This window comes from Sinocyclocheilus anshuiensis, unplaced genomic scaffold (genome assembly GCF_001515605.1).
Source record: "Sinocyclocheilus anshuiensis isolate Anshui unplaced genomic scaffold, SAMN03320099.WGS_v1.1 scaffold248, whole genome shotgun sequence".
NCBI classification, from domain to species: domain Eukaryota; kingdom Metazoa; phylum Chordata; class Actinopteri; order Cypriniformes; family Cyprinidae; genus Sinocyclocheilus; species Sinocyclocheilus anshuiensis.
The window spans coordinates 48226-61340 of record NW_015555734.1 but is presented as its reverse complement, the minus strand read 5'-3'; the positions used below and the strand labels follow the sequence as shown (position 1 = coordinate 61340).

Genomic DNA, 13115 nt, shown 5'->3' with positions numbered 1-13115 from the left:
ATTAGCCTTCTTCCAGATGATTGAAGCTGCTAAATGAGTCAAAGAGGGCTAAATATAGTTAAACAGTCCCATGGGTAAGTCTCGGAAAGTACTGAAGCTCCTTGACAGCATTATGCTGGAATTATCCCTCCACCTGGGGCTTTTTACAGTCTTTCTCTAAAAAACAGAGTGGATTTCCCTGCAGCACTGAAAACGTTACAGCACCTCTTGCTACCTATACTGAACTGGTCTTCAATGACAATGGGTCTGCCAATTATTTATTAATAAATAATTTAATAATTGTTGTGAAAAACTGAAAATGTGACAAAAATAAGTAAATGTTCAGCTAAATGTTGCACTGCCCGTATTAAAATGCCTTAAGTAAAATAAAAATGTCATATACATAAATATGATACTAATACACATCAATGGCAGAATTAAACAGCAACAATTGTTACATCTCTACAACCACAAAGGAATCCTGGTTGCAGTTAAGAGAATAGTTGTAGTTTCACTTACAAAACCAAAGTCATATTACCTTCCAAATACTAGGAAGCTATCCTATAATACTAGGGCTGCACAATCAAATAAAATATCAAATAAATTTAATTATAATATTGCTTACTTCCTTTTTTAGTATTTATTTATTTATTTTTTTTTTTTTATGTAGTCATAATATTTTATTTTAATTTGGCCAACACTTTGTGATGTATATATCAATATGGCTATTATTATTATTATTATTATTATTTACTCATATTGATGTATACATCACAAAATTCTGGCCAAAATTTGCTGCCCTACATAACAAGCACAGCAAATCTAATTTTTTAAACAGCATTTTAAATCTCATTCTCAATTCTTATCCCCAAATCATGCAGCCCTAAGTTATGCATTTTGAGATTAGATTTAGCCTTAGATTTTAGTCAAAAGCAGCCTATAAAGCCAAAGTAAAATGGTGTCTAGTTATGTAACCTACTAGGTATTGGAACTCTCCTGTTTCTATTTTGTTGAACACAGCCTATAACTCAATTATAACAATTAATTATAAGCAAACAAGTACTAAATCTACATCCACAGATTAACAACTACAGAATGAGTTCTACATGATCTCCAGTTAAACATGCAGTTTAGTAACACAGAACATCTTACAACATAAAAACAATAGCATCAGCACATCAATGCAAAAGCCTGAAGTCAAAGCTTAGATCACAGCCTTCTGGTTTATCCAGACAGTCTGTTTGTGCACATCCTCTGCCTCTTTAAGCAGGTGATGTGAAGTCAAGCAGCTGCGTCAATGACTCAAACAAAATATGTGACAGTGATAAAATGCATTACAAAATCAGGAAGTAGCCACCTTTTTTAAATATCTTTTTGATTAATCTGCTGTTCAAAGTACATGTTGTAGCTCTTTGGGTTTGACAGCGCAGATTCATTCTCATGCCCGCCCAATACTCAGACCTTGATGGAAATCATTTAGGTGGTCTATCATGGACTGTAATTGGGTTTTCTAAAAAGATTATTTCTGATAAAAACGTTACTATAACTTAGCAAGAGCGGATTTTGGCAGATAAGCGCATTGCTAACTGCCATGTACATGCTCTACTTATGAAGATGTTTCTTTCTTCAAAACTGGGCATTAAGTGACCTTAGGCCTCAGCAAAGTGATAAGTATGCAGTACAACTTTGTAAACACCCAAAGGTTTAGTCAACTGTCTGCAAGCTTAGTCCAGTGAAGATAAAAATCCATTTAAAAGATGAGGAAATTAATGTTTTTTAAAAAATCTAATAAAGAAAGAAAGAAATGAATGAATAAATAAATAAACATTGTAGATATTTTTTCTCAAAATATTATATTTAGATATTCTTGGTATATTTAGATATTCTTCTTTTTGGACGCAAAGTATGGTTGGGATGAACAATTGGTCAGTTATGTACAAATGAATGACTAAATAGGCATCCAGTGCTAAAACATGGTGTAGCATATATCAAAGACGGCAAATACCCGTCTAATATCAGAAATTCCGAAGAAAAACACAGGCAATCCAATATATCAGCTAAACGCTACAAAGTTTAGACATTGAACGAACCTTTAGAATAATCAATCAGATGTCTCAGGATAAAAATCGACTGCATACATTTAAGTGGACAGCCGGATCACACAATACTCTTAAAAAAGCAGCAAAAGTGGTACTCACTGCAGAGCCAAATTGGTCAAATGGGTGGAGATTGATCTAGTCCAGCTCCACCTCTGTGGACCTAATGGGTGGAACTTTATCTAGTTATGTTTAGGGACAGGGTTATTGTTTAGAGTTAGAGTGTGGTTGGAACTTCAAGCTCCACCCATTATATCGAAGAGGAGCTGGATGTCCAGCTACACTCAATGGCTCTGCATCAAGCACCTTCTCTCCAAAAGGTGGATTTTCACAGTGATGCCAAAGAACCTTTCAGTGATCAGTTCTTAAAAGACCCATTTTGTCTAGTGTGAAGAACATCTGAATAATCTAAAGAAACTTTTTCCACTATAAAGAACATTTTGTGAAATTGTAATTTTCCACGGAAGTTAAAAGTTTTTCATGGAACCATCAATGCCAATAAAGAACTTTCATTTTTAAATGTGAATGTTAAATTAGTTTTTCCAACTTTTCTGACAACGAACAAGTGCTCTGGAAAGGCAAAGCCCTGCTGAATAGCGTTAGGCATCTATTAAAGCATTGAACTAGATCCAACACAGAGATTTGCTATACCTTTAAGTTACAGAATATAAAGCAAGGGGAAAAGATAAAGCAAGAGCTGAAAATGCTTTTAAGAGCCTTACATGCGAAACACTGGCATTCACACCAGATTACGGTCAAATAAAGGCACCTGTACACAAACATTTGTCTTAAATGTGACATAAATCTAAAAAAACTTGACTTACAGGTACATGACAAAGGTACACAATGGCAGTTTAAAGAATTGAGGTGGGTGATGTTTTTTCACCGCTGCCTACACAAGGACTCTCCACCTATTGTGACATTATACTAAAATCTATTCAGTTTAACAAGCAGGTTTGTTGTCTGTAAAAACACAAGTTAGTTTCCTCCTAGGAGGAATGAAAAGGAGCAACAAATAACCGATAAATAGTTGTATTATAATGTAATATGCATGATTGCGTAACCATGAGGGCATCCTGCAAGTCTGTCACTTCATGTTGATGACAATTTCTTAGAATTAGTGAAAAATTCAATGATGTTCTGTCAATGTTGTCATCATTTACTCACCCTCATCCTTTTTTTTTTTTTGGAGCTTGGCAGTATAAATCACCATCAACTTTCCTTGTGTGGAAACTAGAGGCTCCAGAACCTCCTTTTGTTTTTCATGAAAAAAAAAATAAAAACAATCATGACACTGAGGTACATAAATGACAATATGCGTGGACTGTTGCTTTCATTGAGGCTATTTCAAATATAGATTTAGACAACCAACTCAAGCTCATTTGCACACCATCCTGCATGAAGGCCCTCCACATATCAGATGCTCACAGAATGTGTCAACCCTCAAACTCACAAAAATCACAACACATAAACACAAGCTTGTTATTTTCCAAAACCTCTTCCTCAATCGGTCTTCAGCTGAATTGGGGTGATGACGTGTACCATGTGTTTGTCAACTGACAAACAGGTCGTTCAGGGAGGTTACAAATGGTAGCAACCATGACAGGAAGTGGTTTTATCACATCAATGTTGTCCTCTGAAAAGCACACTCAAGAGGAAGTGGTCTGACAGAGAGGCAGCGTTGCTCTCGCAGCCAAAAGAAAATATAGCTGGCACATTATTACAATACAGCAAGATCACCGGAATGTCATGACGTTAAACTTCGCTGTTCTTCTGCGATTATGTACAGCTGCCTCTGATGGGGACAAGGTATTCAGCCACTGAAAACATTAAACGCTTGCTTAGCAGTGAGCTCTTTGATTTTTGTCTCATTAAAAAGGTTTTACACTTAAAGAAAAGAATGTACAATATGTTTAAAGTAATGTATAGACTCACATGTGATGAAGACTCACATGAGAATCACATAAGATCACATGACCAGCCAAATACTATTCACTCTGTCTTGGTAGCCTTCCCCTAACTGAGCACATTTCCTCACAGAATACATTAATCATGTCTGACTGCAAATGGCGCATTTCTACAACGGCAAACGTTTGCTTTTGTGTTAAGCTACATCCACATCACTAGGTGTCAATAAGTCCAAGATGACTGCCAAACTGGCCAGTGCCAGAAATAAAATATTACTAAATACATCTTTAAATTCATAAAGGTATTCATATCATATAATAGATCTCCTCATTCTGAACAACTTTGCCTTTGGGACTAATGCTGTCAATCAAATCGTTCATTAAATATTCTCAATTATGTTAAAAACCTACTTTTGCAAACTAGTCCTAGGTTTTTTGCTAAATCTCAATAAAACCACTGCAGTAATATTCTCTGTACTCTCTAGATCAATAATTATCAAAAAACTGTTGAATTTTGTCCTTTGGTTAGCTATAATGGGGTCATTTTAAAAGGTGTGTGGCCAAATATACCCAAAAGCCTATAAAACCTAAATGAAAACTCAAAACGTTACGAAACTTGGTGAAAACATGTGTCAGATGACTCTTAGCAAGCAAATTTGATAGATCTCCTCATAATGAGCAACTTTGCCTCAAGAACCATTGCTGTCAATCAAATCGTTCAATAAATATTCACAAATATGTTAAAAACCTACTTTGCGAACTAGTCCTAGGTTTTTCGCTCAATCTCGATCAAACCACTGCAATAATATTCTCTGGACTCTCTAGATAAATTATTATCAAAAAAATGTTTAATTTTGTTCTTTGGTTACCTTTAACGGGGTCATTTAGAAAAGGGCGTGGTCAAATATACCCCAAAACCTATAAAACCTAAACAAAAATTCCGAACTTTACGAAACTTGGTGAATATATGTGTCAGATGACTCTTAGCAAGCATGCAAAGTTTCATGGAGATCGGACCATAGGTGGCGCTATAACAGCTGAAAAGTTATTTTCTTATGTACAGTAAGGATGTGCAAGACTAGTCGGCTAAATGGAACTGCAGCTGATGGTCGACATTGGAAATACTCAACTAGTGTTTTATTTTATGTTTTAAAAATAATAATTATTTAAAAATAACTATTTTGAAAAGTTTTGTTGACATTTTTTCATGTTATCTCCCTATAACGCTTAATAAAATAGTGTTTATAAGCACAGCACTGCTTTGTTTAGAGGGGCAACCATGGTAACCACTGTATTTTTGCTTGTCCAAAAGCGCCACCTACTGTCAGAGAGTGAATTTGCATTGTCATTCAACCCATTTGCTGTTTTTGTTGCTGTCAGTGTTGTAAATTTTATCCGTTTGATAGAAAATAAGATCAAGTTGCATAATAAGATATCTGGGATTATTTGACACTTTGAATCATAGTTTTAGTGTTTCAAATGGATCACACAATACAATTGTCTTCTGACATTTTCTTACTTTTAGATTAGACAACTAGTTGGTTACAAATTTTCTATTTAAATGGCAGTGAAATTAGTCGTAGAGCACATCCCTACTGTACAGTGATGTACATCCAAGTGTAATGAATTAAAAAAATAAATAGGGTGAATTTTAATGTATGCTGACTTCAAGCTAACATATTGAGAAAACATTTTTTGCCTGTAACCAGATTCTAAAATAACATGTAATTGCGATTATGATACAAATTAAAATAAAATTAAATAAAATTTACAATCTTCCCATGAGACCTCATTACATTGGGAGGACATAGGACTCATTCTATGGTCAAATGACTTGCATAATAGGTGAGGAGAGCTTTAAATAAGTTTAAAATAGAGCAAGGCCTCATGAGCCCAGAGAAAAACAAACAAGTTTTCAACCTTATCCATTTAAAATCGCAGCAGACAGTTGCCAGCAGAGGCATTAAAATGGGTGTTTCAAACAAGATTCAAAACACTGGAAAGCATTGTGCTGTCAAACATGCAGGGGGAAACTAATTAACTCATAAATATGGGTGTGCAAAAATCACATACATTACGCCTTTTATCCTTGTTTCACAGAAAATCACATTTATATCCGTGTAACTGTGGAAAAAGGCAGACCCATACGCCTGCTGCAACAAGTCAGAGGAACAAGTCCATCTACTTTGCATGTCTGGTATGGATCCCTGTTAGCTGTACGTGTGAAGTTATTAATAAATGGGAATGAAATGACAAAGGGTTCCTTTTTAGATTATAAAATGAATGAGATCTAGAGAAACACTGCCAGCTATCTGGAGAACTTTGTGCCAAGACCAGCAAGTCCAGACTGGAACACTTTTGAATAATTCACAAAGCTTATTTTCCATGCAATCTGCTAACTATCTTTTTTAAAGAGTGTGGGTGCCAAATTAAAACAGTGATCTGCAAGTAGACATTTCTCTATGGTGAGCCCTGGTGTTTCTTGTATCCTGCACCTGCTGTCTTGGTTACCATGGTAGCCATTCATAAAGAACACTTGCTATAGTGAGGCATTACAGCCGACTTCAGCTGCTGACCAGTGAAGTGGCCATAATGACAGAGTTTCAGATGGAATACATGGATGCCCAACTTCAACATGTTGTTTTAATCATTTAAAATAATTGCTCTCAAAAATGTGCAAGAGTGCAGTGTGGCCTTTGTATGCACCAGTCCGCCAGAGGGTGTTGTCAGTATAACCATCCTTAATGTGGAATGTCCATTTATTTCCCATTCATAGTGATGGGAAGCTCGAATCATTTCTGTGAATCAGGTTATTCCAGAATAGTTTCTTTCAAATGGCTAAAAAAATGATTCAGTGATTCTTTTAAGTCATGACATAATCAAGTGGCCCCTGACATCCTTGCATGGCATATTACATATTCTAAATGTCTCAGAAAATAAAAATCCATAGGTACACACATATTAATGATGATAACAATGTAATTAAAAAAAGTAAAAAATCAGTGGTCTGAGGAGCAGGACATTATCCGTTAGGTTTAGAGACATTTTAACCCTAAAACACAAATCAAAATACGGGTAGAAATGAATATGGAAAATATTAACACTGCACATTTGGATACTGTTTTTCTTTTCTTTGCTTTTTGATTAAGCATTATTAATAACAGTTTGCATTGTAATTTCATGGGCCCCAGTTCACTTTACAACCACGATTCAGCTCATAAAAAGAAAAGTCATAAAACTGATGATAAAACTGTCAACTCTCAAACTGTAAACATACAATTCTCTATTCTCTAGTCAGTGAATTGTTGACGAGAGACCTGCTCGGATCGATTCGTGAACAAAGCGTTAGGAGATCCGACTCAAAAGAACGATTCGTTCGCGAATCGGACATAGCTAATTCACAAGTAAATCTAAAACATTTCAGCATACAAAAAAAATGCATATTTTAAATAAACTCGAAACAATTCAAGTATGTAGTTAAAGTACCTCGGCATTGTAATTAAAGATTTAAAATAAAAAATTAGATAACACATTATATTCTCTGTATTGCTGTTAATTTATTTAAAATACACAAACTAAAGAACTTGCAAACTCAAATTGCATATGAATAAAAGACTATCTGTATAATGAAAAGAAAAAGAGAAGTAAGCAGGAAGAGAATGGCATTACCTGACTCACACAGCTAAACTAGAATTAGGCTACCCTTACGAAAAATAAGTTTATTCAAGTGTGCTATTAGTATACTTCTTTTAAACTAAAAATAGGAAAGTATACTTTTAGTCTACTTTTTATGTACTTCTCAGAAATGGGCTTTATGTACTTCTCATAAATATACTTAAAATGACATTTAAGTATACTTGACTTATACTTAGAAAAAGTCTAAATATATTTGAGCTATACTTGTGTTCCTAGAATCCGCGTTTTCATTGTTATACTGTAGAGGGCGCTAGTACACATCTTCTGTACAGAACTTCCAAAAAACACAAGTGAAGAAGAAACCGAAACAACAGATGCTTCCACATGTAATCTAACACGATCATCAGACATAAAACAGCATCAAAACTGTGTAACATTATGGAATAAAATGTCGACCAATGAAGAGGAAATAATGACTGTCAAGCTTTGGAGTGTTGATCGACTCTATCTACGTTTTGATTATCATTCTGAATCCAATTCATAGTCTTTTTTCAGCTTTTTGTTCAAAATGTTGTTTATTTCTTTATTTTTTATTTATGAAACTTATCCACATTCAAGTGTTTAAAAAAAGAATGCATGAAGCTAGAATAAAATGTTTTTGTTTACAAGCAGATACCCTGTTCTCTGATATTTGTATACTTACTACATAAAGTATACTTAAAAATATACTTGAGCTTTACTTAAGTATACTTACTAAAATAAACTTGAAGTATAGGCTACTACTTTTTGGTAAGGGTACACATAACTGTAAACATCCAATTGACCTGTTGTGATGAACCATAGCGTTATGCTTAGCGAAAATATCATCAGTCCTTGTCATCACAATTTTCAGTCGCTTCATAACAACATAATTGATGAAATATGAAGTGAGCGTCAAAATGTTTTCACTGTGTACGTGCACGCGCAACCTTCCCAAAAAATAACCACGGACGCACTTCCTGAAACTGTTTCAACACAAAGCGGATAGGAATTATGGCGAATATGCTTGCCTTTTAACTATATGTAGGATGCGACATAATGTTAAATGACAGTGGCAAATTTGCGACAACATAAACTCCGAAACCAACAGGTGTCGAGTGGCTCACCTTAGTGTAATATAACATCCACAGCTCGTACAGTCGCTCTTTCGAAGCCATTCTCCCTCGCCCTTCTGCGTGTTTCCTCCACTTAGGCGTTAGTCAGACCATCTGAATATACATCCACAAACGAAGGGGCCATGGGTTGACTCAGCGAAGATCCAGGGAATACTGTTTGCTAGAAACTGCATGCTGCTGTACAGCTGTCCACTACCTGGTTGCCAAGCGCTGCCAAAGTTGCATGTCTTTTAGATGGAAGGCGGGTCAAAAGGACAATTCCGAGCAAAGAAACTAGAGAATGTAGAGAGCAACATTTGAGAAATATCGCGGTTTAGGCGCTTGGATAAATGTGCATTTCTCCTGGAGGAATTCTAGAGGAGTTTAACGCACTTGTCTGTGCACGCATTACCCTCTCGAGCGATACAGAGGCAGTAGAGAGAGAGCAAAGCAAGAAATAGCCGGGAGGAGTTCAGCCTCCTCAAAGTTGCACAAGATGAAGGGAAACCATTGAGCATCGTAGTGCCACAGCTGATTGTGAGAACTAGCCAGGAATGGAATGTGACACTGGAGCGCAGGAACTTCTCCTGGTGATTTGGTTTGTAGAAAGCAAATTTTCAATAAAAAGTAGGCCTGCGTATATAAAGGTCAGAATCACAATATTAGTGAATATTAGAATCAAGCTACACAATAAACAGATAGATAAAACAAGACATAACAATATCTATATCTCTATCTATCTATCTATCTATCTATATCTATATCTATATATATATATATATATATATATATTAGTATAAATGTATAAACATGCATTTTTCCTGTCATCTCAATTAATTCCAAAGATTTGGAAGTTCTGTCATACTATTTAAGGGGATAGTAGGGCTGCACGATTATGACAAAAATCATAACTGTCGATTATTCATTTGAAATTGTAGTTGCGATTATTAATTTACGATTAAATGAATTAGCCTATGTTTACACCTTTGTTTGAAGCAACGGCATGCCGTATTTTTATATGAAAATTTTTATTGCTTTTCTATAGTATTGAGCCTCAAATGTCAACTATACATTGTATTGGTTTCTTCTTTAAATAAAAAAGTAAAAATAAGCATGATATTATAATGTTATACTAAAACTAAAATTAAAACAATGGAAAAACCCTTAAGATAACATGTAGAAAGAAAAAAAAAGCATCTTAAGCACGCAGAATAACATAAGCTGACTTTAAACGATTAATTGCTGCTTTGAACGATTATGTAATTGTGGCATCCCTAATTGTAATTGCGATTAGAAATTCGATTAATTGTGCAGCCCTAAGGGATAGTTCACCAAAAATGAAAGAAGCCTCGAGTCTTGTTCAGGGATGAGGATTTGTTTGTCCTGGCTGTGCAATGCATAAAAACATTTGTTTATGTATCAGACTTGCACTCTCAGACTTGCACTCTCACACACCTGCACTTCCGCGAGTGACGTCACTTGCAGTCTTTTTTTGATTTTTTATTTATTTAATTATTTTTTTTAATTGACTCTCTTAACATTTTACACAAGTAGCCAGGTGGTGAAGACAAGAAAAAATAAACTAAATCACGAAGTAACTTGCAATCGCCGCTTGCACTCTCAGCTACTTGCAATCCACACGAATCGTGCATGTTGCCAATGGAGACAAGACGCTGTGGTGGTTAAATGATTAAAACTAATTTAGTACTATGGGGAAGTCGTGACCTAATGGTTAGACTCATAACCCAAAAGGTTGTGGGTTCGAGTCTCGTACTGGCAGGGATTGTAGGTGGCACGAAGTCACTTGCAATCGCCGCTTGCACGCTCAGCTACCGTGACGTCACTTGCAAGCCACACAAATCGTGCGTGTTGCCAATGGAGACAAGACGCTGTGGTGGTTAAATGATTAAAACTGATTTAGTACTATAACATACAGGGTCCTGCAAGTCATCTGTAGGAGAAAAAGACAAGACCCGCAAATCCTTGGCCACAGAACAGCAGGATATGAATGCAATGCGCAAAGTCTCTCTTTAAGCGCTTTTAAACCTCCGTAGAAAACCATACACTTAATATGGCTTAATGTGTTAAGATAGTGCTATTAAAAGATCAAATTCGATATATAGTTTATTCATTTAATGTACTAGGCTACTACAAGGCAAGCATATGCTCATGAACACAACGAGCAAACTTATACTTTTCCTCCCATACGCCTACAGCAAAACGCTTAATGTGCCATTACGGACTAAGATGATAAAGACCAAATTCAGTATTTCTTATTGTTGATGCAAACTACACAGACCATATGAACACGCATTAAGAAATTCATTAAGTGATATTAAATGGACCAACTCTATTCTGGTCTCACCTGCTTATCTGTACATATTAATTGTGTTTTAATAATGAAGAATGAGGTCTTTATAATCTTAGACCGTTATGCCTCATTATGCCACCTTTTGCGGTATGGTATTAATATTCCTTCTTGTCGTTTTCATCACAAAAACAGTGTGACTTGACAAGTTATTTTTCCACAACTCAAGCTTTTGAGAGTAAAATATCACAATTTTACATTCAAAATCATTCAAGATCCATAGTCATTGGATCTCTTGAGCACACATGCAAACTCTATGCAAATAAAGTTGTGTTGGTAAAGAGACTGAATGATCCATTTATTGTCTTGCCCGTTTTCATTTGGCACATTTGTTTTTGTCTATAAGTGCATGTGCAATGACACCACCACATTTAGCATAATTCTGTAAGGTCTATTGTATTTGGTGCCTTACTGGAACAACAATATGGTTTTGCCTGTAACCTTCTGACATAGATTAAAAGATACCACAGCTTAAACAATGCATCCTTTCTATTACCCCTTTTACCAATATGTGCCCATTAACTTTAAACAATAAAATATTTAAAATTTTTACTAATTTTAATAATTAAATAAAATGATAGTCTAAGAGAAAGTGGGTCATACTGCACAATTTCTATTAATCCCATTGCTAAGTGTATCTTTGTGACTGTTTGGTCACTGGGAAGAGGATGGACCTAGAGGCAGCTGTATTGCCATGGCAATGCCCTACATTCCACACCATGTCATGTTCGGGGTGTATGTTTGCCTGTTTGGGGAACTTGTGTGGGTCATTTTTTCTATTCAGAAGAGTTGTGATTTCTGATTTTATTTATGCATAGAGCTGTGTGTGTTCATGTATTAAAGGAACACTCCACTATTTTTGAAAATAGGCTCATTTTCCAACTCCCCTAGAGTTAAACAGTTGAGTTTTACCGTTTTCGAATCCATTCAGCCGATCTCCGGGTCTGGCGGTAGCACTTTTAGCTGCAGCTTAGCATAGATCATTGAATCTGATTAGACCGTTAGCATCTCGCTCAAAAATGACCAAAGAGTTTCTATATTTTTCCTATTTAAAACTTGACTCTTCTGTAGTTACATCGTGTACTAAGGCCGACAGAAAATGAAAAGTTGTGATTTTCTAGGCCGATATGGCTAGGAACTATTCTCTCATTCCGGCGTAATAATCAAGGAACTTTGCTGCCGTACCATGGGTGCAGCAGGCGCAATGATATTACGCAGCGCCTGAAAATAAGATAACTTCCGTCAACATAACCAACGTGACCACCTGCTTGCACAGGGAGCGTGCTGGGGACTATTTTCAGGCGCTGCGTAATATCATTGCGCCTGCTGCACTCTAGGGGAGTTGGAAAATGAGCCTTAAAATTAAAATTTGCACAATCTTTATAAATGTTACTTGTTCTTTCTTTTTTGAACCGACCAGAGCATATAGTAGCCTATTGGTTATCTGTATTACATATTTTACTGTCATGATGTTTTAAAGTCTATATGCAGTTGTAAACTATTAATTTTATTGTATTATATTTTTTAATAGTTTAGATTTTTTTTAAATCAGCCATTTATCAGTTTTCAGCCATAACATGAAATGATTAGCTCATAGTGCTAGCTAAAATATTAATGTATAAATCACCATCCACTTTCCTTGTGTGAAAAACAGAAGCTCCGGAATCACTTTTTGTGTTTCACGGAAAAAAGAAAATTATATGACATTGGAGTATGTAAATGACAATATTTTTGTATATTTGGTGATTTTTCAGTAGAAAGCAAATACACATCCTTCTAAGCTCATGCACATGCATAAAAGTATTGCACAAACATCCGAAGTCCTGCATATGTCACTACTATCAGTGCATTCCAAATAACTTAATAATCAAATGATATATATAGGTACCATCATTCTATATGCACAGACTAATTTATTTAATTTTTTTACTTTTTTTATTATATCAGGAATGTGATATTACCATTATGTTGTCACTGTAATTAGTAATTGTATTAT

At 35.4% G+C, this 13115-nt stretch overlaps 1 protein-coding gene across 1 annotated transcript in view; it reads right to left on the bottom strand.

The window, feature by feature from the left end:
• Positions 1 to 9167, bottom strand: part of LOC107673027 (neurobeachin-like protein 2) — a 76095-nt gene extending 66928 nt beyond the window's left edge. The window contains exon 1 of the mRNA XM_016466448.1: positions 8764 to 9167. Coding sequence (XP_016321934.1) covers positions 8764 to 8814 — 51 coding nt within the window. The 5' untranslated portion in view covers positions 8815 to 9167. The remainder of the gene's footprint in view (positions 1 to 8763) is intronic.
• Between the last annotated feature and the right edge of the window lie 3948 nt (positions 9168 to 13115).